The sequence below is a fragment of the Eleginops maclovinus genome, chromosome 14 (assembly GCF_036324505.1).
Source record: "Eleginops maclovinus isolate JMC-PN-2008 ecotype Puerto Natales chromosome 14, JC_Emac_rtc_rv5, whole genome shotgun sequence".
NCBI lineage: Eukaryota > Metazoa > Chordata > Actinopteri > Perciformes > Eleginopidae > Eleginops > Eleginops maclovinus.
Window position 1 is genome coordinate 404,215 of NC_086362.1, and position 20,050 is coordinate 424,264.

General features: G+C 46.1%; 1 protein-coding gene across 4 annotated transcripts in view; it reads left to right on the plus strand.

Moving 5' to 3' along the window:
* Positions 1–20,050, plus strand: part of LOC134875799 (ephrin type-B receptor 4b-like) — a 40,652-nt gene that overhangs the window by 6,560 nt on the left and 14,042 nt on the right. For 3 of the 4 annotated variants that reach the window (XM_063900453.1, XM_063900451.1, XM_063900454.1), the window contains 12 exons: positions 2,035–2,401; positions 2,531–2,693; positions 5,279–5,434; positions 5,537–5,682; positions 6,292–6,496; positions 6,659–6,783; positions 6,935–7,103; positions 10,048–10,138; positions 14,368–14,420; positions 14,506–14,619; positions 17,625–17,872; positions 18,023–18,169. In XM_063900453.1, coding sequence (XP_063756523.1) covers positions 2,035–2,401; positions 2,531–2,693; positions 5,279–5,434; positions 5,537–5,682; positions 6,292–6,496; positions 6,659–6,783; positions 6,935–7,103; positions 10,048–10,138; positions 14,368–14,420; positions 14,506–14,619; positions 17,625–17,872; positions 18,023–18,169 — 1,984 coding nt within the window. The remainder of the gene's footprint in view (positions 1–2,034; positions 2,402–2,530; positions 2,694–5,278; positions 5,435–5,536; positions 5,683–6,291; positions 6,497–6,658; positions 6,784–6,934; positions 7,104–10,047; positions 10,139–14,367; positions 14,421–14,505; positions 14,620–17,624; positions 17,873–18,022; positions 18,170–20,050) is intronic. The other variant, XM_063900452.1, reaches the window with a different exon arrangement.

The window sequence follows — 20,050 nt, forward strand, 5'->3', positions numbered from 1 at the left end:
TAAACCAGTTCATTAAACCAGTTCATTAAACCAGTTCAGTACACCAGTTCATTAAACCAGTTCAGTACACCAGTTCAGTACCCCAGTTCATTAAACCAGTTCAGTACCCCAGTTCATTAAACCAGTTCAGTACACCAGTTCAGTAAACCAGTTCATTAAACCAGTTCAGTACCCCAGTTCATTAAACCAGTTCAGTAAACCAGTTCATTAAACCAGTTCAGTAAACCAGTTCAGTAAACCAGTTCAGTACCCCAGTTCATTAAACCAGTTCAGTACACCAGTTCAGTAAACCAGTTCATTAAACCAGTTCAGTAAACCAGTTCAGTACCCCAGTTCATTAAACCAGTTCAGTACACCAGTTCATTAAACCAGTTCATTAAACCAGTTCATTAAACCAGTTCATTAAACCAGTTCAGTACACCAGTTCAGTAAACCAGTTCATTAAACCAGTTCAGTAAACCAGTTCATTAAACCAGTTCAGTAAACCAGTTCAGTACCCCAGTTCATTAAACCAGTTCATTAAACCAGTTCATTAAACCAGTTCAGTTAACCAGTTCAGTACCCCAGTTCATTAAACCAGTTCATTAAACCAGTTCATTAAACCAGTTCAGTTAACCAGTTCAGTACCCCAGTTCATTAAACCAGTTCATTAAACCAGTTCATTAAACCAGTTCAGTACCCCAGTTCATTAAACCAGTTCATTAAACCAGTTCATTAAACCAGTTCAGTAGACCAGTTCATTAAACCAGTTCATTAAACCAGTTCAGTACCCCAGTTCATTAAACCAGTTCAGTACACCAGTGCAGTACCCCAGTTCCTTAAACCAGTTCATTAAACCAGTTCAGTAAACCAGTTCAGTACACCAGTTCATTAAACCAGTTCATTAAACCAGTTCAGTACCCCAGTTCATTAAACCAGTTCATTAAACCAGTTCATTAAACCAGTTCATTAAACCAGTTCAGTAAACCAGTTCAGTACACCAGTTCAGTAAACCAGTTCATTAAACCAGTTCATTAAACCAGTTCAGTAAACCAGTTCATTACACCAGTTCATTAAACCAGTTCAGTACCCCAGTTCATTAAACCAGTTCATTAAACCAGTTCATTAAACCAGTTCATTAAACCAGTTCAGTACACCAGTTCAGTAAACCAGTTCATTACACCAGTTCATTAAACCAGTTCATTAAACCAGTTCAGTAAACCAGTTCAGTACCCCAGTTCATTAAACCAGTTCATTAAACCAGTTCATTAAACCAGTTAAGTAAACCAGTTCATTAAACCAGTTCAGTTAACCAGTTCAGTACCCCAGTTCATTAAACCAGTTCATTAAACCAGTTCAGTACCCCAGTTCATTAAACCAGTTCAGTAGACCAGTTCATTAAACCAGTTCATTAAACCAGTTCAGTACACCAGTGCAGTACCCCAGTTCCTTAAACCAGTTCATTAAACCAGTTCAGTAAACCAGTTCATTAAACCAGTTCAGTACCCCAGTTCATTAAACCAGTTCATTAAACCAGTTCATTAAACCAGTTCATTAAACCAGTTCAGTAAACCAGTTCAGTACACCAGTTCAGTAAACCAGTTCATTAAACCAGTTCAGTAAACCAGTTCAGTACACCAGTTCATTAAACCAGTTCATTAAACCAGTTCAGTACCCCAGTTCATTAAACCAGTTCATTAAACCAGTTCATTAAACCAGTTCATTAAACCAGTTCAGTAACCCAGTTCAGTACACCAGTTCAGTAAACCAGTTCATTAAACCAGTTCATTAAACCAGTTCAGTAAACCAGTTCATTACACCAGTTCATTAAACCAGTTCAGTACCCCAGTTCATTAAACCAGTTCATTAAACCAGTTCAGTAAACCAGTTCAGTAAACCAGTTCAGTAAACCAGTTCAGTACACCAGTTCAGTACACCAGTTCATTAAACCAGTTCATTAAACCAGTTCAGTACACCAGTTCAGTACACCAGTTCATTAAACCAGTTCATTAAACCAGTTCATTAAACCAGTGGTCTGACTTCCTGCCCCCCCAGCTTCACCATGATGGAGTGCTCCTCTCTGGACCGCCGGCACTGTAAGGAAACGTTCACCGTGTTCCTGTTGGAGTCGGACGTGGACTCAGCGAGCGCGTCCCGCCCCCCCTGGATGGAGAACCCGTACAGGAAGCTGTCCACGGTGGCGGCGGATCACCTGCGGCGGCGCGGCGGCGGCGAGAAGTGGAGCAACGTGAAGCAGCTGAGGCTGGGGCCGCTGGGGGGGGCGGGGCTGTACCTGGCCTTCCAGTCTCAGGGTGCCTGCATGGCGCTGCTGGCCGTCAGGGTGTTCTACAGGAAGTGCCCCCCCCTCCGACGCGCCTTCGCCTCCTTCCCCGAAACCATTCCTCACTCACTGGTGGAGCAGGTTACCACGGCAACATGGAGCAGACTTTGCAAAATAAAAGCGCTGATGCTAGCTTAGCATTCTAATTTACTACAGTTGATGCGATAGTCCTGTTTCAGGCTCTTATTTTGAAATGTGTGTGTGTTCCAGGCTCAGGGTGTGTGTGTGGAGAACGCAGTGACTCCGCCCGGCGAGCATTCGCGTCCTCCCAGCATGCTTTGCGGCGAGGACGGTCAGTGGGTGGGGCAGCCGACCTCGAACTGCTCCTGTCGTCCCGGTTACGAGACGGAGGGGAACGACGTGCGCTGCAGGGGTGAGTTTCAAAATAAAAGCACCGGGATTTACCGAGACTCGACTGAGGACAGACGAGACAGCACTTTCCACTTCCTGTAGTAGTCGAGGTCACTTCCTGTCTCTGTGTGTCTCCTCCCTGCCGTTGCTGAAACAGCAGTGCCCTGTTCCAATACCCGTACTTTCCGCCCTTTCCGCCCTGTGTTTGGGTACGTAGGGTGTTCCATTTCTAATCGCGGCAGTGAAGTGCACTGTAAAATACCCGATACGCCCTCAAATCGTCCATTTTTTGAAGTGTGGAGTTACTGGACACTCAACCGCACTCAACGGCCGCCATATTGTCTACGTACAACCTACGTAGCGGAAGTTACGTACGTACGTACGTACGTACGTGCCCGCGAAAACAGAAAGGAGAAAATTGATAAAGGAGGGTACCTCCTCTCAAAGAAGAGAGGGCTGTTCCGGAGCACCCTCGCATCATGGACCGAGCCAGGAAAGCCCACACACACATCGATGTATTTGGTTGTGTGGTCACACACTGCCTGGAGCTGTATTGAATGGAACAGCTTCCTGTTAAAATACTGTAGTCCAACTGTAGTCACGTTCAGCATGTGGTAATAAGCACGGTATTTGGGAGAAGTTTTTTTTTGTGCAGAAGGAATTAATCGCCCAAAATACACGCATGCTCACTTATGTAATTCAGACAAATAAAAGCCCCGGCTGTATATTCGTAGTTCATGGTATGCAACAAGCTTCGCATCACATAGGTATACACACCAGTGCGTTGTTGGCCATTAGAAAGACACGTTGACGACGGCGGCGACGACAACGTATCAAAAACAGATTAAGGTTCACGAACAAAAGCAGTACAACAATGGCATCCATTTTGACAAAAGATTTGAATTATTGTATTTTTCGCGGTTTCTGGGGGTTTCGTTGTACACATCCAACGTAATTTCCGGTAAGTGCGGCAGGCAGGGTGAAGTTTGGAACGATACTCAGCCGTCGAATTTCGCCCACTCTCTGAGGGCGGACAGTGCACAGTGCACAGTACACAGTACACAGAACGGGTAACGGAACAGGGCACAGGATCCACCAAACCGGATCCGATGTTTTGAGTGTTCTGGTTCTAGCCTGCAGCACCCCTTGTGTTTCCACCAATGGTTTCCACCGCTCAGAGGCCGAGTAGAGCTCAAATGGAGCTGCGTCATCGCGTAACCGTTTGCGTGCCACTGATTAATTTTCACTGTCTGACTGTCACATGAGCTGTGTGACCCCCCCCCCCCATCAGTGACTGTTTCAGTCTGACGCTGTTTCTTCACAGCGCTGTTCTGAAAGTGTCTCTGGCTTTATCCGATGCTAATGCTAACATGTGTTTCAGCATGTTTATCCAACGCTAATGCTAACGTATGCTAATGTGTGTTTCAGCATGTTTATCCAACGCTAATGCTAACGTATGCTAACATGTGTTTCAGCATGTTTATCCAACGCTAATGCTAACGTATGCTAATGTGTGTTTCAGCATGTTTATCCAACGCTAATGCTAACGTATGCTAATGTGTGTTTCAGCATGTTTATCCAACGCTAATGCTAACGTATGCTAACATGTGTTTCAGCATGTTTATCAGATGCTAATGCTAACGTATGCTAATGTGTGTTTCAGCATGTTTATCAGATGCTAATGCTAACGTATGCTAATGTGTGTTTCAGCATGTTTATCAGATGCTAATGCTAACGTATGCTAATGTGTGTTTCAGCATGTTTATCAGATGTTAATGCTAACGTATGCTAATGTGTGTTTCAGCATGTTTATCAGATGCTAATGCTAACGTATGCTAATGTGTGTTTCAGCATGTTTATCAGATGCTAATGCTAACATGTGTTTCAGCATGTTTATCCAACGCTAATGCTAACATGTGTTTTAGCATGTTTATCCAACGCTAATGCTAACATTTGTTTCAGCATGTTTATCAGATGCTAATGCTAACATTTGTTTCAGCATGTTTATCAGATGCTAATGCTAACGTATGCTAATGTGTGTTTCAGCATGTTTATCAGATGCTAATGCTAACATGTGTTTCAGCATGTTTATCAGATGTTAATGCTAACGTATGCTAATGTGTGTTTCAGCATGTTTATCAGATGCTAATGCTAACGTATGCTAATGTGTGTTTCAGCATGTTTATCAGATGCTAATGCTAACATGTGTTTCAGCATGTTTATCAGATGTTAATGCTAACATGTGTTTCAGCATGTTTATCAGATGTTAATGCTAACGTATGCTAATGTGTGTTTCAGCATGTTTATCAGATGCTAATGCTAACATGTGTTTCAGCATGTTTATCAGATGTTAATGCTAACGTATGCTAATGTGTGTTTCAGCATGTTTATCAGATGTTAATGCTAACGTATGCTAATGTGTGTTTCAGCATGTTTATCAGATGTTAATGCTAACGTATGCTAATGTGTGTTTCAGCATGTTTATCAGATGCTAATGCTAACGTATGCTAATGTGTGTTTCAGCATGTTTATCAGATGCTAATGCTAACATGTGTTTCAGCATGTTTATCAGATGCTAATGCTAACGTATGCTAATGTGTGTTTCAGCGTGTCCTGTGGTGCAGTTTAAGGCAGGCTCGGGGCCGGAGGGGTGCAGCCCTTGTCCAGCCAATAGCAACACTCTGATCCCAGGCTCCGCCTACTGCCTCTGTCACCATGGTTACTACCGAGCAGACTCCGACCCCCCCAACGCCCCCTGCACACGTGAGTTATTTAGTGTTTCAGGTCAAAATATAAAATAAAGAGCAGCTTCCTAATAAATGTGTGTGTGTGTGTGTGTGTGTTTGCGTGTATGGTATTAACCAGGCCCCCCCTTGGCCCCCCGCCTCATCATCAGTCAGACCAACGAGTCGTCTCTGAGTCTGGAGTGGAGCGAACCACTGGAGCGGGGGGGGCGAGCAGACCTCTCCTACAGGGTGCTCTGCTCCCTCTGCACCCCCCCCAACACCCAGGTAACGAAACACATGATACTTTTACTATCAGCTGTTCAAACATTTCCTTTGACTTTACCAAAGTGAAGTTTTACAACATGTTGAAAAATGATTCCATTTTTTGCTTCAATTAAAACAACCTTATTCTTATTGTTGCTACATCAAGACTTTTTACCTCCAATTATGAAAGATTTGCTCTCTCAAAATAAGTTACTTTTAGTAACAGTTTTTATTTCCCCAAAGTTATTCTTTAATTACTCACAAATGTTTTTTCTAAAATGTTTGACTAATTATTCTTTCCTCATTATTTAAATCCATGTCGCTGACTCCGCCCCTCTCACATTCTGACTCCGCCCCTCTCATATTCTGACTCCGCCCCTCTCAAATTCGGACTCCGCCCCTCTGTCGTTTTGGCTCCGCCCCTGTCACATTCTGACCCCGCCCCTGTCACATTCGGACTCCGCCCCTCTGTCATTTTGACTCCGCCCCTGTCACATTCGGACTCTGCCCCTCTGTCGTTTTGGCTCCGCCCCTGTCACATTCGGACTCCGCCCCTCTGTCGTTTTGACTCCGCCCCTCTCACATTCGGACTCCGCCCCTCTCACATTCTGACTCCGCCCCTCTCATCAGGTATTGCTCGGCTCCTGCTCCCCCTGTGATGACAGCGTGTTGTACCGGCCGGCTCAGAGCGGCCTGACTCAGCGCAGAGTCATCGTTTGGGGGCTCCGCCCACATTCCAATTACGTTTTCACCGTCCAATCCCTGAACGGCGTCTCCGCTCTCAGCCAATCGGAGCCGGCCTCTGGATCAGTGAACGTCAGCACCAGCAAAGACGGTACACACACCTGAAGGCAGTGTGACACACACCTGATCCTTCCACGTTCATTCATACAAACAAAGTGTGTGTGTGTGTGTGTGTGTGTGTGTGTGTGTGTGTGTGTGTGTGTGTGTGTGTGTGTGTGTGTGTGTGTGTGTGTGTGTGTGTGTGTGTGTGCAGTGCCCCCCCCTGTGTCTGGCCTACTGCGTGCAGCAGCCTCAGAGTCCAGTCTGTCTTTGGAGTGGAGCAACCAGAACCAGAACCAGAACCCAGTGCTGGACTACCAGCTGCGTTACAGCCTCAAGGTACACACACACACACACACACACACACCTATGAACTCAGTTCTAATTCAGCAGAATCTAAATGTTCAATGTGTAACAGACTCATACACACACACACACACACACACACACACACACACACGTACACACACACCTGTCTGACTGTCCTCAGGAGGACGCTGAAGGGGGGGGGCAGTGGCAGTACGTGTCCTGCAGCTCTTCGTCGGTGGTCTTGTCCGGGCTGCAGCGGGGGGGTCGATACCTGCTGCAGGTCCGAGCCAGATCCCAGGCCGGGTTCGGAGCCTTCAGTGCTGCCAGCGTCTTCAGCACGCTGCCCGATGGTACGCCTCTCACTCACACACACACACACACACTATACACAATGTCAGCGTGCAGAATCAGAACCCCTCTGATGGTCCCACAGAGGGGAAGGTTCATGATTACAGCAGAGCCACAGACAGCTTCCCGTTTCACCCAGGTACTAAAACATATACAAGAAGCACGCAGTTTAGAAAATACACAGCGATAAAGGTATGGCAGCCAGACGTGTGCTGCAGCTATTAACACTCAGGAGGGTTATAGTCTGTGTGGGGGGGTCTGCTAGGGGCCATGATGGTTATAGAGTCTGACCGCTGCAGGAAGGAAGAACCGGCCAGCCTGCCGCTGCTGTACTAGCGTCTGTGTACTAGCATCTGAGTACTAGCGTCTGTACTATTGTCTGTGTACTAGTGTCTGTACTAGCGTCTGTACTAGTGTCTGTACTAGTGTCTGTGTACTAGTGTCTGTACTAGTGTCTGTACTAGTGTCTGTGTACTAGTGTCAGTACTAGTGTCAGTACTAGTGTCTGTGTACTAGTGTCTGTACTAGTGTCTGTGTACTAGTGTCTGTACTAGTGTCTGTGTACTAGTGTCTGTACTAGTGTCTGTGTACTAGTGTCTGTACTAGTGTCTGTGTACTAGTGTCTGTGTACTAGTGTCTGTACTAGTGTCTGTGTACTAGTGTCTGTACTAGTGCCTGCACTAGTGTCAGTAATAGCATCTGTGTACTAGTGTCTGTACTAGCGTCAGTGTACTAGCGTCAGTGTACTAGCGTCAGTGTACTAGTGTCTGTACTAGTGTCTGTACTAGTGTCTGTGTACTAGCGTCAGTGTACTAGCGTCAGTGTACTAGTGTCTGTGTACTAGTATCTGTGTACTAGTGTCTGTACTAGCATCTGTGTACTAGTGTCTACTAGTGTCTGTGTACTAGTGTCTGTACTAGCATCTGTGTACTAGTGTCTACTAGTGTCTGTGTACTAGCGTCTGTACTAGCGTCTGTGTACTAGCGTCAGTGTACTAGCGTCAGTGTACTAGCATCTGTGTACTAGCGTCAGTGTACTAGCGTCTGTGTACTAGTGTCTGTACTAGTGTCTGTGTACTAGTATCTGTACTAGTGTCAGTACTAGTGTCTGTGTACTAGTGTCTGTACTAGTGTCTGTGTACTAGTGTCTGTACTAGTGTCTGTGTACTAGTGTCTGTACTAGTGTCTGTGTACTAGTGTCTGTACTAGTGTCTGTGTACTAGTGTCTGTGTACTAGTGTCTGTACTAGTGTCTGTGTACTAGTGTCTGTACTAGTGCCTGCACTAGTGTCAGTAATAGCATCTGTGTACTAGTGTCTGTACTAGCGTCAGTGTACTAGCGTCAGTGTACTAGCGTCAGTGTACTAGCGTCAGTGTACTAGCGTCAGTGTACTAGTGTCTGTACTAGTGTCTGTACTAGTGTCTGTGTACTAGCGTCTGTGTACTAGCGTCAGTGTACTAGTGTCTGTGTACTAGTATCTGTGTACTAGTGTCTGTACTAGCATCTGTGTACTAGTGTCTACTAGTGTCTGTGTACTAGTGTCTGTACTAGCATCTGTGTACTAGCGTCTGTACTAGTGTCTGTGTACTAGTGTCTGTACTAGTGTCTGTGTACTAGTGTCTGTACTAGTGTCTGTGTACTAGTATCTGTTTACTAGTGTCAGTTTAGTAGTATCTGTGTGCTAGTATCTGTTTACTAGTATCTGTGTACTAGTATCTGTTTACTAGTGTCAGTTTAGTAGTATCTGTGTACTAGTGTCAGTGTGCTAGTGTCAGTGTGCTAGTGTCAGTGTGCTAGTGTCAGTGTGCTAGTGTCTGTGTGCTAGTGTCAGTGTGCTAGTATCTGTGTACTAGTATCTGTGTGCTAGTATCTGTTTACTAGTGTCTGTTTACTAGTGTCTGTGTGCTAGTGTCAGTGTGCTAGTGTCAGTGTGCTAGTGTCTGTGTGCTAGTGTCAGTGTGCTAGTATCTGTGTACTAGTATCTGTTTACTAGTATCTGTGTACTAGTATCTGTGTTCTAGTATCTGTTTACTAGTATCTGTGTACTAGTATCTGTGTACTAGTATCTGTGTACTAGTATCTGTGTGCTAGTATCTGTTTACTAGTGTCTGTTTACTAGTGTCTGTGTGCTAGTGTCAGTGTGCTAGTGTCTGTGTGCTAGTGTCAGTGTGCTAGTATCTGTTTACTAGTATCTGTGTACTAGTATCTGTGTTCTAGTATCTGTGTGCTAGTATCTGTTTACTAGTGTCTGTTTACTAGTGTCTGTGTGCTAGTGTCTGTGTGCTAGTATCTGTGTTCTAGTATCTGTGTGCTAGTATCTGTTTACTAGTGTCTGTTTACTAGTGTCTGTGTGCTAGTGTCTGTGTGCTAGTGTCAGTGTGCTAGTATCTGTGTTCTAGTATCTGTACTAGTATCTGTTTACTAGTGTCTGTGTGCTAGTGTCTGTGTGCTAGTGTCAGTGTGCTAGTGTCTGTGTTCTAGTATCTGTACTAGTATCTGTTTACTAGTATCTGTTTACTAGTATCTGTTTACTAGTGTCTGTGTGCTAGTGTCAGTGTGCTAGTATCAGTGTACTAGTATCTGTGTTCTAGTATCTGTTTACTAGTGTCAGTGTGCTAGTGTCAGTGTGCTAGTATCTGTGTTCTAGTATCTGTGTTCTAGTATCTGTACTAGTGTCTGTGTGCTAGTATCTGTGTGCTAGTATCTGTTTACTAGTGTCTGTGTGCTAGTGTCAGTGTGCTAGTGTCAGTGTGCTAGTGTCAGTGTGCTAGTATCTGTGTTCTAGTATCTGTGTTCTAGTATCTGTGTGCTAGTATCTGTTTGCTAGTGTCAGTGTGTTAGTATCTGTGTACTAGTGTCTGTGTTCTAGTATCTGTCTGTTAGTATCTGTGTACTAGTGTCAGTGAACGTGTACTGAAGTCACTGACCCGTCTGACTGTCCCTGAAGGTCCCTCGCAGCCCGTAGTGACCGGAGTCCTCGTCGCCATGGGGATCCTGCTACTCATCGCTATGGTGACCGTGGCTGTGTTTTGTTGCCGGTGGGTGTGTGTGTGTGTGTGTGTGTGTGTGTGTGTGTGTGTGTGTGTGTGTGTGTGTGTGTGTGTGTGTGTGTGTGTGTGTGTGTGTGTGTGTGTGTGTGTGTGTGTGTGTGTGTGTGTGTGTGTGTGTGTGTGTGTGTGTGTGTGTGTGTGTGAGAGAGAGAGAGAGTTCAGGAATTGTCTGAAAACCAGCTCATCATTCAGCACTGAAACCAAAGCATTTTGAAAGCTCCACATGTTCTGAAACTCCCCCACATTTTCTGTCAGATGAAAATAACTGAAATCAGTTTTGACCCTCGCTCTCACCATGCATTTAAAGATCAGCACAGCATCACAGGCCATCGAGTCCCCAACTTTATTTCTCCTGCTGAGGTAGATGGCCATTTTGGCCTGGCCCAACAAAAAGTTCAGGAGCTGACATTTCACCTTTTGTCTCTGGGTGTACCTGTAACCAAGGATAAACACTTGGGGGGAAAAAACCTCACCAAACCAAACAAACATCTGGGTCAGTAACTGAAAGAGACAGAGGAGTCGATCACATTCTGAGAAACAGTGGAAGATGGTTTCCCTTTGGTCACAGAACGGACAGGTGTCAGAAACAGCCGGGTTGATCACTGAAACAAAGGCATTGACAGCAACCGTGCAGAATCCTCCACTGTAGATCCCCCAGCCTCTTTGTCAGGCTTGTAAAGCGCTCTCCACTCAGGCCTCTGAGTCTCAGTCAGGGCCTGGTGGGCTCTCCACCGGGTGTCCACTCGGCCCTGCAGTCTGCTCTGGTTTAACACTTTGGTCATTAAATAATACATCCTTTTGTTGGACATGGTGCTAAACTTAAAATCAGTGACATTATTAAACCTTAACAGAAAACTATCACATGTGACGTCAGGAACACAAAGTATCTCTGGAAAAGAGTCATCTTCGTTTGGTTCAGTAAGTCCGTTACAGAAAGCAACAGCCAGTGCCAGTTCTGGGTCGCTGAGCTGCTGTTTCCACCCACTCAGCAGGAGGCCGGTCACTCGGACTGACCTGATGCCCAAACGTGCCGCCAGGCCCGCAGCATTGTCCAGGCGAGGGCCACACACCTCCAGCACATAAATATTAATGAAACATATTTTTACCTTCTCGAAAACAGCATTTAGTTTCAACAAGTGACCTGGAATGACGTCCTCAACAGTGCAGGAAAAGGGTGTGAAACCTCTGGCAAAGAGAATAGCAACCCCTCCACTATTGCTGCATTTATGGCTGAAGAAGCCCTCCCCACTCCATGCCCTCCTCCAGTCACTCTCATTGTCAGCAGTGCTGTGAGTCTCCTGGAGAAACGTCACATTTAGATTCTTACTCTCTATTAAAGAAACCAAAGATGCTCTCTTGGCATCCCCTCGAGCACCGTTAATATTCAGAGAGCCCAGCTTTATGTCACCCATAATGAGAGTATAGCTGCCTCCTAACCAAGTCAAAACGATAACTGAAGAAAAGGAAAGGAGAGAAAAGACAAACAACATGTACTTAATCATGACTTCCAGCAGTTTCTTCTCATATCTTCAACAGTAATGTCCTCAGCCTGTAGATCTCCTGTTCGCTAAAAGTAAGCTGCCCAAGGCCTGCTGTGCGCCGCATGAGAGCCCTAGCAGAGTCACGAAACATCAGCTGATCAACAAAAAAATCCTGCACCCTTACCGCCTTCCTCCCTTTAGTGTCCTTCAGGAAGCCTCTGATCCTCTGGAAGGAATACTCCTCACCCCTGTCTACCTGCATACTTTCACTGAAAGCCTCCCTGTCACTGTCACTGTCCTCCGAGTCCTCTGAGAGTCCCTCTGGCTGAGAGGAACACAGCGACTCTGTCTTCAACACCTTTTTTGTTTGGGCCCCGTTGTTGTTGCACACCTCTGCACTTTTTCTTTTAACCGGTAATTTGAGCAACTCCTCATCCATGATGACTTCCTCCAAAACAGATTCAGCCACCCTGGCTGCGGTGTGCCCACTGTCCCCGAGTGAGTTACTGAGTGAAGCGACAGCCGGCCCCGCCCCCTCCCCAGCGTTCCCAGCCGCCACCACAGCGACGGGAGCACCGACAGGCGGCACTGCTACCGCCCCAACGAAAGGCGGCACCGCTACCGCCCCAACGACAGGCGGCACCCGCCACCGACCCAACGGCAGGCGGACCCGCCGCCGGAGAAGCGACAGCCGGCCCCGCCCCCGGAGCAGTGTTCCCAGCCCCCACCACAGCAATGGGAGCACTGACAGGCGCCACAGCGACAGCCGGCACCGCCACCGCTCCAACGACAGGCGGCACCGCCACCGCCCCAACGACAGGCGGCACCGCCACCACCCCAACGACAGGTGCACCCGCCAACGACCCAACCGCAGTCGGACCCGCCGCCGGAGAAGCGGCAGCCGGACCTGCTGCCAGAGCAGCAGCAGGCGGACCCGCTGCCAGAGAAGCGGCAGCCAGACCCGCCCCCGGAGCAGCGGCAGCCAGACCCGCCCCCGGAGCAGCGGCAGCCGGACCCGCCGCCGGAGCAGCGGCAGCCGGACCCGCATCCGCCGCCGGAGCAGCGGCAGCCGGACCGCAACCCGCTCCCTCAGGGCACGCGCGGATCAGATGTCCCTGAGCTCCACATCCAAAACATCTCAGCGTATCAGACGTGACATGAACAGTGTAGGCAAAATCGTCAATACGAAAACTAAGAACCAAGTTGAGTTCCCCCTCATCCTCCTTTAGGATCATAAGCACCTGTCTCCTGAAAGAAACCACGTGCTTAAGGTGCGGTGACTTGCAGCCGAGGGGGATCATTTTTATCGGAGACACAAGCTGCCCGTGCCGAGCCAACTCTCTCTCCAACAACTCGTTCCGCAGAAACGGGGGTACATTTGATATTACCACTTTTTTCGCGGGAGTGGCAAGGGGTAGCACGGGTAGCAGCGTCCCTTTAACCACTATCCCGCTCTCCACCAGCTGATTAGCTTTCTCAGTGCTGTCTAAGAAAATAACCACAGCACTGTTCATCCGTGAGGCAGATTTCACCCTGCCATATCCCACCACAGCACCCACAGCCAAACTACACTCCTCTACCGAAACACCGCCAGGTGGAGAGAGCTTGACGGCGTGCTGGCGAGTCAGCTTCTCCAACCCGGAGCTGCTGCCACGAGACGCCATGCCGAGCCGAGAGGCTGCGGTAGCAGCCGCCTGGCAAACAAACCCACCAAACTTCGGTGACGTGATGCACAAAGTTATACACAATCACCCAGTGAAAGAAACAAATGTTTAAAAGGGTTTGAAAACTTACGAAACCGATAATCACCACTCTCCGCTATACTCACGATCCACTCAGAGAGAGAGAGAGAGAGAGAGAGAGTATACTGGTGTCAAGCGAACATACGGCTGTGGCCAACATACGAGCTAACGGCTGTGTGGCTAACATACGGCTGTGTGGCTAACATAGGAGCTAACAGCAGTGTGGCTAACATACGGCTGTGTGGCTAACATACGGCTGTGTGGCTAACATACGAGCTAACGGCTGTGTGGCTAACATACGGCTGTGTGGCTAACATAGGAGCTAACAGCAGTGTGGCTAACATACGGCTGTGTGGCTAACATACGAGCTAACAGCAGTGTGGCTAACATACGGCTGTGTGGCTAACATATGAGCTAACGGCTGTGTGGCTAACATACGGGCTAACGGCTGTGTGGCTAACATACGGCTGTGTGGCTAACATACGAGCTAACAGCAGTGTGGCTAACATAGGAGCTAACATACGGCTGTGTGGCTAACATACGAGCTAACGGCTGTGTGGCTAATATACAAGCTAACGGCTGGTAACCAGAGAGGATCAGCTGATGGCTTCTGAGGTAGCAGGAGTTCTGTTTCCTGTCGGGAATGTGTCTGATGTTTCAGAACCTCCAGAGAGACCTGTGATGTGTTCAGGATGCTCCCTCCCTGCAGGACAATGGAGTGCTGACCCCAGGGGCACACACACACACACACACACACACACACACACACACACACACACACACACACAGACACACACACACACACACACACCTCAGGAATGTTATTATCTGTTTGTGTGTGTGTGTGGTTTTGAAAGTTCTTAGAAACTGCTTTACCTTATAATACACTGAAAACTAAAAACCTGTCTGTCTGCCTGTCTCTCACCCTTCTCTCTCTCTTTCTGTCTCTCACCTGTCTGTCTGTCTTTCTGTCTCTCACCTGTCTCTCTCTCAGCAGGAAGTCTCTCTCCTCAGTGATCAGTGAGACTCATTACCAGATGGGACATAGTGAGTATCAGATCGACCAATCAGAAGCTGTCACTGCTGATGATGTCATGATGATAATGATGCTGTGATGTTGTGGTTGCCGTAGCGATGAAGGTGTACATCGACCCCTTCACGTACGAAGACCCTAACGAGGCAGTGAGAGAGTTCGCTAAGGAGATCGAGGCGTCCTTCGTGAAGATCGAGGAGGTCATCGGAGCCGGTGAGGAAACACTGAGATGTGTTCCATTTAGGAACTCTGTGGGTTTAAGATACACTTTAGGAACTCTGTGTGGGTTTAAGATACACTTTAGGAACTCTTTGTGGGTTTAAGATACACTTTAGGAACTCTGTGTGGGTTTAAGATACACTTTAGGAACTCTTTGTGGGTTTAAGATACACTTTAGGAACTCTGTGTGGGTTTAAGATACACTTTAGGAACTCTGTGTGGGTTTAAGATACACTTTAGGAACTCTTTGTGGGTTTAAGATACACTTTAGGAACTCTGTGTGGGTTTAAGATACACTTTAGGAACTCTGTGTGGGTTTAAGATACACTTTAGGAACTCTTTGTGGGTTTAAGATACACTTTAGGAACTCTTTGTGGGTTTAAGATACACTTTAGGAACTCTGTGTGGGTTTAAGATACACTTTAGGAACTCTGTGTGGGTTTAAGATACACTTTAGGAACTCTTTGTGGGTTTAAGATACACTTTAGGAACTCTTTGTGGGTTTAAGATACACTTTAGGAACTCTTTGTGGGTTCATTTACACTTTAGGAACTCTGTGTGGGTTTAAGATACACTTTAGGAACTCTGTGTGGGTTTAAGATACACTTTAGGAACTCTGTGTGGGTTTAAGATACACTTTAGGAACTCTGTTGGTTTAAGATACACTTTAGGAACTCTGTGTGGGTTTAAGATACACTTTAGGAACTCTGTGTGGGTTTAAGATACACTTTAGGAACTCTGTGTGGGTTTAAGATACACTTTAGGAACTCTTTGTGGGTTTAAGATACACTTTAGGAACTCTTTGTTGGTTTAAGATACACTTTAGAAACTCTTTGTGGGTTTAAGATACACTTTAGGAACTCTGTGTGGGTTTAAGATACACTTTAGGAACTCTGTGTGGGTTTAAGATACACTTTAGGAACTCTTTGTGGGTTTAAGATACACTTTAGGAACTCTTTGTTGGTTTAAGATACACTTTAGAAACTCTTTGTGGGTTTAAGATACACTTTAGGAACTCTGTGTGGGTTCATTTACACTTTAGGAACTCTTTGTTGGTTTAAGATACACTTTAGGAACTCTGTGTGGGTTTAAGATACACTTTAGAAACTCTTTGTGGGTTTAAGATACACTTTAGGAACTCTGTGTGGGTTTAAGATACACTTTAGGAACTCTTTGTGGGTTTAAGATACACTTTAGGAACTCTTTGTGGGTTTAAGATACACTTTAGGAACTCTGTGTGGGTTTAAGATACACTTTAGGAACTCTGTGTGGGTTTAAGATACACTTTAGGAACTCTTTGTGGGTTTAAGATACACTTTAGGAACTCTGTGTGGGTTTAAGATACACTTTAGGAACTCTGTGTGGGTTTAAGATACACTTTAGGAACTCTGTGTGGGTTTAAGATACACTTTAGGAACTCTTTGTGGGTTTAAGATACACTTTAGGAACTCTGTGTGGGTTTAAGATACACTTTAGGAACTCTTTGTGGGTTTAAGATACACTTTAGGAACTCTTTGTGGGTTCATTTACACTTTAGGAACTCTGTGTGGGTTTAAGATACACTTTAGGAACTCTGTGTGGGTTTAAGATACACTTTAGGAACTCTTTGTGGGTTTAAGATACACTTTAGGAACTCTTTGTTGGTTTAAGATACACTTTAGGAACTCTGTGTGGGTTTAAGATACACTTTAGAAACTCTTTGTGGGTTTAAGATACACTTTAGGAACTCTGTGTGGGTTTAAGATACACTTTAGGAACTCTGTGTGGGTTTAAGATACACTTTAGAAACTCTTTGTGGGTTTAAGATACACTTTAGGAACTCTGTGTGGGTTTAAGATACACTTTAGAAACTCTTTGTGGGTTTAAGATACACTTTAGGAACTCTGTGTGGGTTTAAGATACACTTTAGGAACTCTTTGTGGGTTTAAGATACACTTTAGGAACTCTTTGTGGGTTTAAGATACACTTTAGGAACTCTGTGTGGGTTTAAGATACACTTTAGGAACTCTTTGTGGGTTTAAGATACACTTTAGGAACTCTGTGTGGGTTTAAGATACACTTTAGGAACTCTGTGTGGGTTTAAGATACACTTTAGGAACTCTGTGTGGGTTTAAGATACACTTTAGGAACTCTTTGTGGGTTTAAGATACACTTTAGGAACTCTGTGTGGGTTTAAGATACACTTTAGGAACTCTTTGTGGGTTTAAGATACACTTTAGGAACTCTTTGTGGGTTCATTTACACTTTAGGAACTCTGTGTGGGTTTAAGATACACTTTAGGAACTCTGTGTGGGTTTAAGATACACTTTAGGAACTCTTTGTGGGTTTAAGATACACTTTAGGAACTCTTTGTTGGTTTAAGATACACTTTAGGAACTCTGTGTGGGTTTAAGATACACTTTAGAAACTCTTTGTGGGTTTAAGATACACTTTAGGAACTCTGTGTGGGTTTAAGATACACTTTAGAAACTCTTTGTGGGTTTAAGATACACTTTAGGAACTCTGTGTGGGTTTAAGATACACTTTAGGAACTCTTTGTGGGTTTAAGATACACTTTAGGAACTCTTCGTTGGTTTAAGATACACTTTAGAAACTCTGTGTGGGTTTAAGATACACTTTAGGAACTCTTTGTGGGTTTAAGATACACTTTAGGAACTCTGTGTGGGTTTAAGATACACTTTAGGAACTCTGTGGGTTTAAGATACACTTTAGGAACTCTGTGTGGGTTTAAGATACACTTTAGGAACTCTGTGTGGGTTTAAGATACACTTTAGGAACTCTGTGGGTTTAAGATACACTTTAGGAACTCTGTGGGTTTAAGATACACTTTAGGAACTCTGTGTGGGTTTAAGATACACTTTAGGAACTCTGTGGGTTTAAGATACACTTTAGGAACTCTGTGGGTTTAAGATACACTTTAGGAACTCTGTGGGTTTAAGATACACCTTAGGAACTCTGTGTGGGTTTCATTCCCCCTAATATTAATATCATATTTACAGGTGAGTTCGGGGAGGTCTGCCGCGGCCGGCTCCGGTTGCCGGGCAGAAAGGAGAACTACGTGGCGATAAAGACTCTGAAGGGCGGGTTCACGGAGAAGCAGAGGCGGGACTTCCTGTCGGAGGCGTCAATCATGGGTCAGTTCCAGCATCCCAACATCATCCACCTGGAGGGGGTCATCACCACTTCCTGTCCCGTCATGATCCTCACCGAGTTCATGGAGAACGGGGCGCTGGACAGCTTTCTCAGGGTATCCGTCTCCCTCTCTACCTGTCTGCCTGATTAACTGTCTCCCTCTCTAACTTTCTGTCTGCTAACCTGTCTCCCTCTCCACCTGTCTCCCTCTCTAACTTTCTGTCTGCTAACCTGTCTCCCTCTCCACCTGTCTGCTGTGTTGCAGATGAACGACGGGCAGTTCACCCCCATCCAGCTGGTGGGCATGCTGCGGGGGATCGCTGCTGGGATGAAGTACCTGTCCGACATGAGCTTCGTCCACAGAGACCTGGCAGCCCGGAACATCCTGGTGAACGCCAACCTGGTCTGTAAGGTGAGGGTCCTGAGGGGGTCCTGAGACCCCAGGAGTCCTGAAGGGGTCCTGAGACTCCAGGAGACCTGAAGGGGTCCTGAAGGGGTCCTGAGGTGGTCCTGAAGGGGTCTTGAGGTGGTCCTGAGGTGGTCCTGAGGGGGTCCTGAAGGGGTCTTGAGGTGGTGCTGAAGGGGTCCTGAGGGGGTCATGAAGTGATCCTGAAGGGGTCCTGAGGTGTTCCTGAAGGGGTCCTGTAGGGGTCCTGAGGTGGTCCTGAAGGGGTCCTGAGGTGGTCCTGAAGGGGTCCTGAGGGGGTCCTGAAGTGGTCCTGAGGTGTTCCTGAAGGGGTCCTGAAGGGGTCCTGAGGTGGTCCTGGAGGGGTCCTGAAGGGGTCCTGAGGTGGTCCTGAAGGGGTCCTGAGGTGGTCCTGAAGGGGTCCTGAAGGGGTCCTGAGGTTGTCCTGAGGGGTTCCTGAGGGGATCCTGAGACTCCAGGAGTCCTGAGATGGTCCTGAAGGGGTCCTGAGGTGGTCCTGAAGGGGTCCTAAAGGGGTCCTGAGGTGGTCCTGAAGGGGTCCTAAAGGGGTCCTGAGGTGGTCCTGAGGTGGTCCTGAAGGGGTCTTGAAGGGGTCCTGAGGTGGTCCTGAAGTGGTCCTGAAGGAGTCCTGAGAGGGTCCTGAGACTTTCACAGACACATTATCTGGGACTCCTCTTAAACAGTTCCTATAGGTTCCTAAACAGTTCCTATAGGTTCCTAAACAGTTCCTACAAGTTCCTAAACGTTCATAAACAGTTCACAAATGTTCCTAAACAGTTCCTACAAGTTCATAAACAGTTCCTACAGGTTCCTGAACAGTTCACAAATGTTCCTAAACAGTTCCTACAAGTTCAGTTCCTACAGGTTCCTAAACAGTTCCTATAGGTTCTTGAACAGTTCCTACGGGTTCCTAAACAGTTCCTACAGGTTCCTAAACAGTTCCTACAGGTTCCTAAACAGTTCCTATAGGTTCCTAAACAGTTCCTAAACAGTTCCTACAGGTTCCTAAACAGTTCCTACAGGTTCCTAAAAGTTCATAAACAGTTCCTACAGGTTCCTAAACAGTTCCTACAGGTTCATTAACAGTTCCTACAGGTTCCTAAACAGTTCCTAAAGGTTCATAAACAGTTCCTACAGGTTCCTAAACAGTTCATACAGGTTCCTAAACAGTTCCTACAGGTTCATAAACAGTTCCTACAGGTTCATAAACAGTTCCTAAAGGTTCCTAAACAGTTCCTACAGGTTCCTAAACAGTTCCTACAGGTTCATAAACAGTTCCTAAACAGTTCCTACAGGTTCATAAACAGTTCCTACAGGTTCCTAAACAGTTCCTAAAGGTTCATAAACAGTTCCTACAGGTTCCTAAACAGTTCCTACAGGTTCATAAACAGTTCCTACAGGTTCCTAAACAGTTCCTACAGGTTCATAAACAGTTCCTACAGGTTCCTAAACAGTTCCTACAGGTTCATAAACAGTTCCTACAGGTTCCTAAACAGTTCCTACAGGTTCATAAACAGTTCCTACAGGTTCATAAACAGTTCCTAAAGGTTCCTAAACAGTTCCTACAGGTTCCTAAACAGTTCCTACAGGTTCCTAAACAGTTCCTACAGGTTCATAAACAGTTCCTAAACAGTTCCCACAGGTTCATAAACAGTTCCTACAGGTTCCTAAAGGTTCATAAACAGTTCCTACAGGTTCTTAAACAGTTCCTACAGGTTCATAAACAGTTCCTAAACAGTTCCTACAGGTTCATAAACAGTTCCTACAGGTTCCTACAGGTTCATAAACAGTTCCTACAGGTTCCTAAACAGTTCCTACAGGTTCATAAACAGTTCCTAAAGGTTCATAAACAGTTCCTACAGGTTC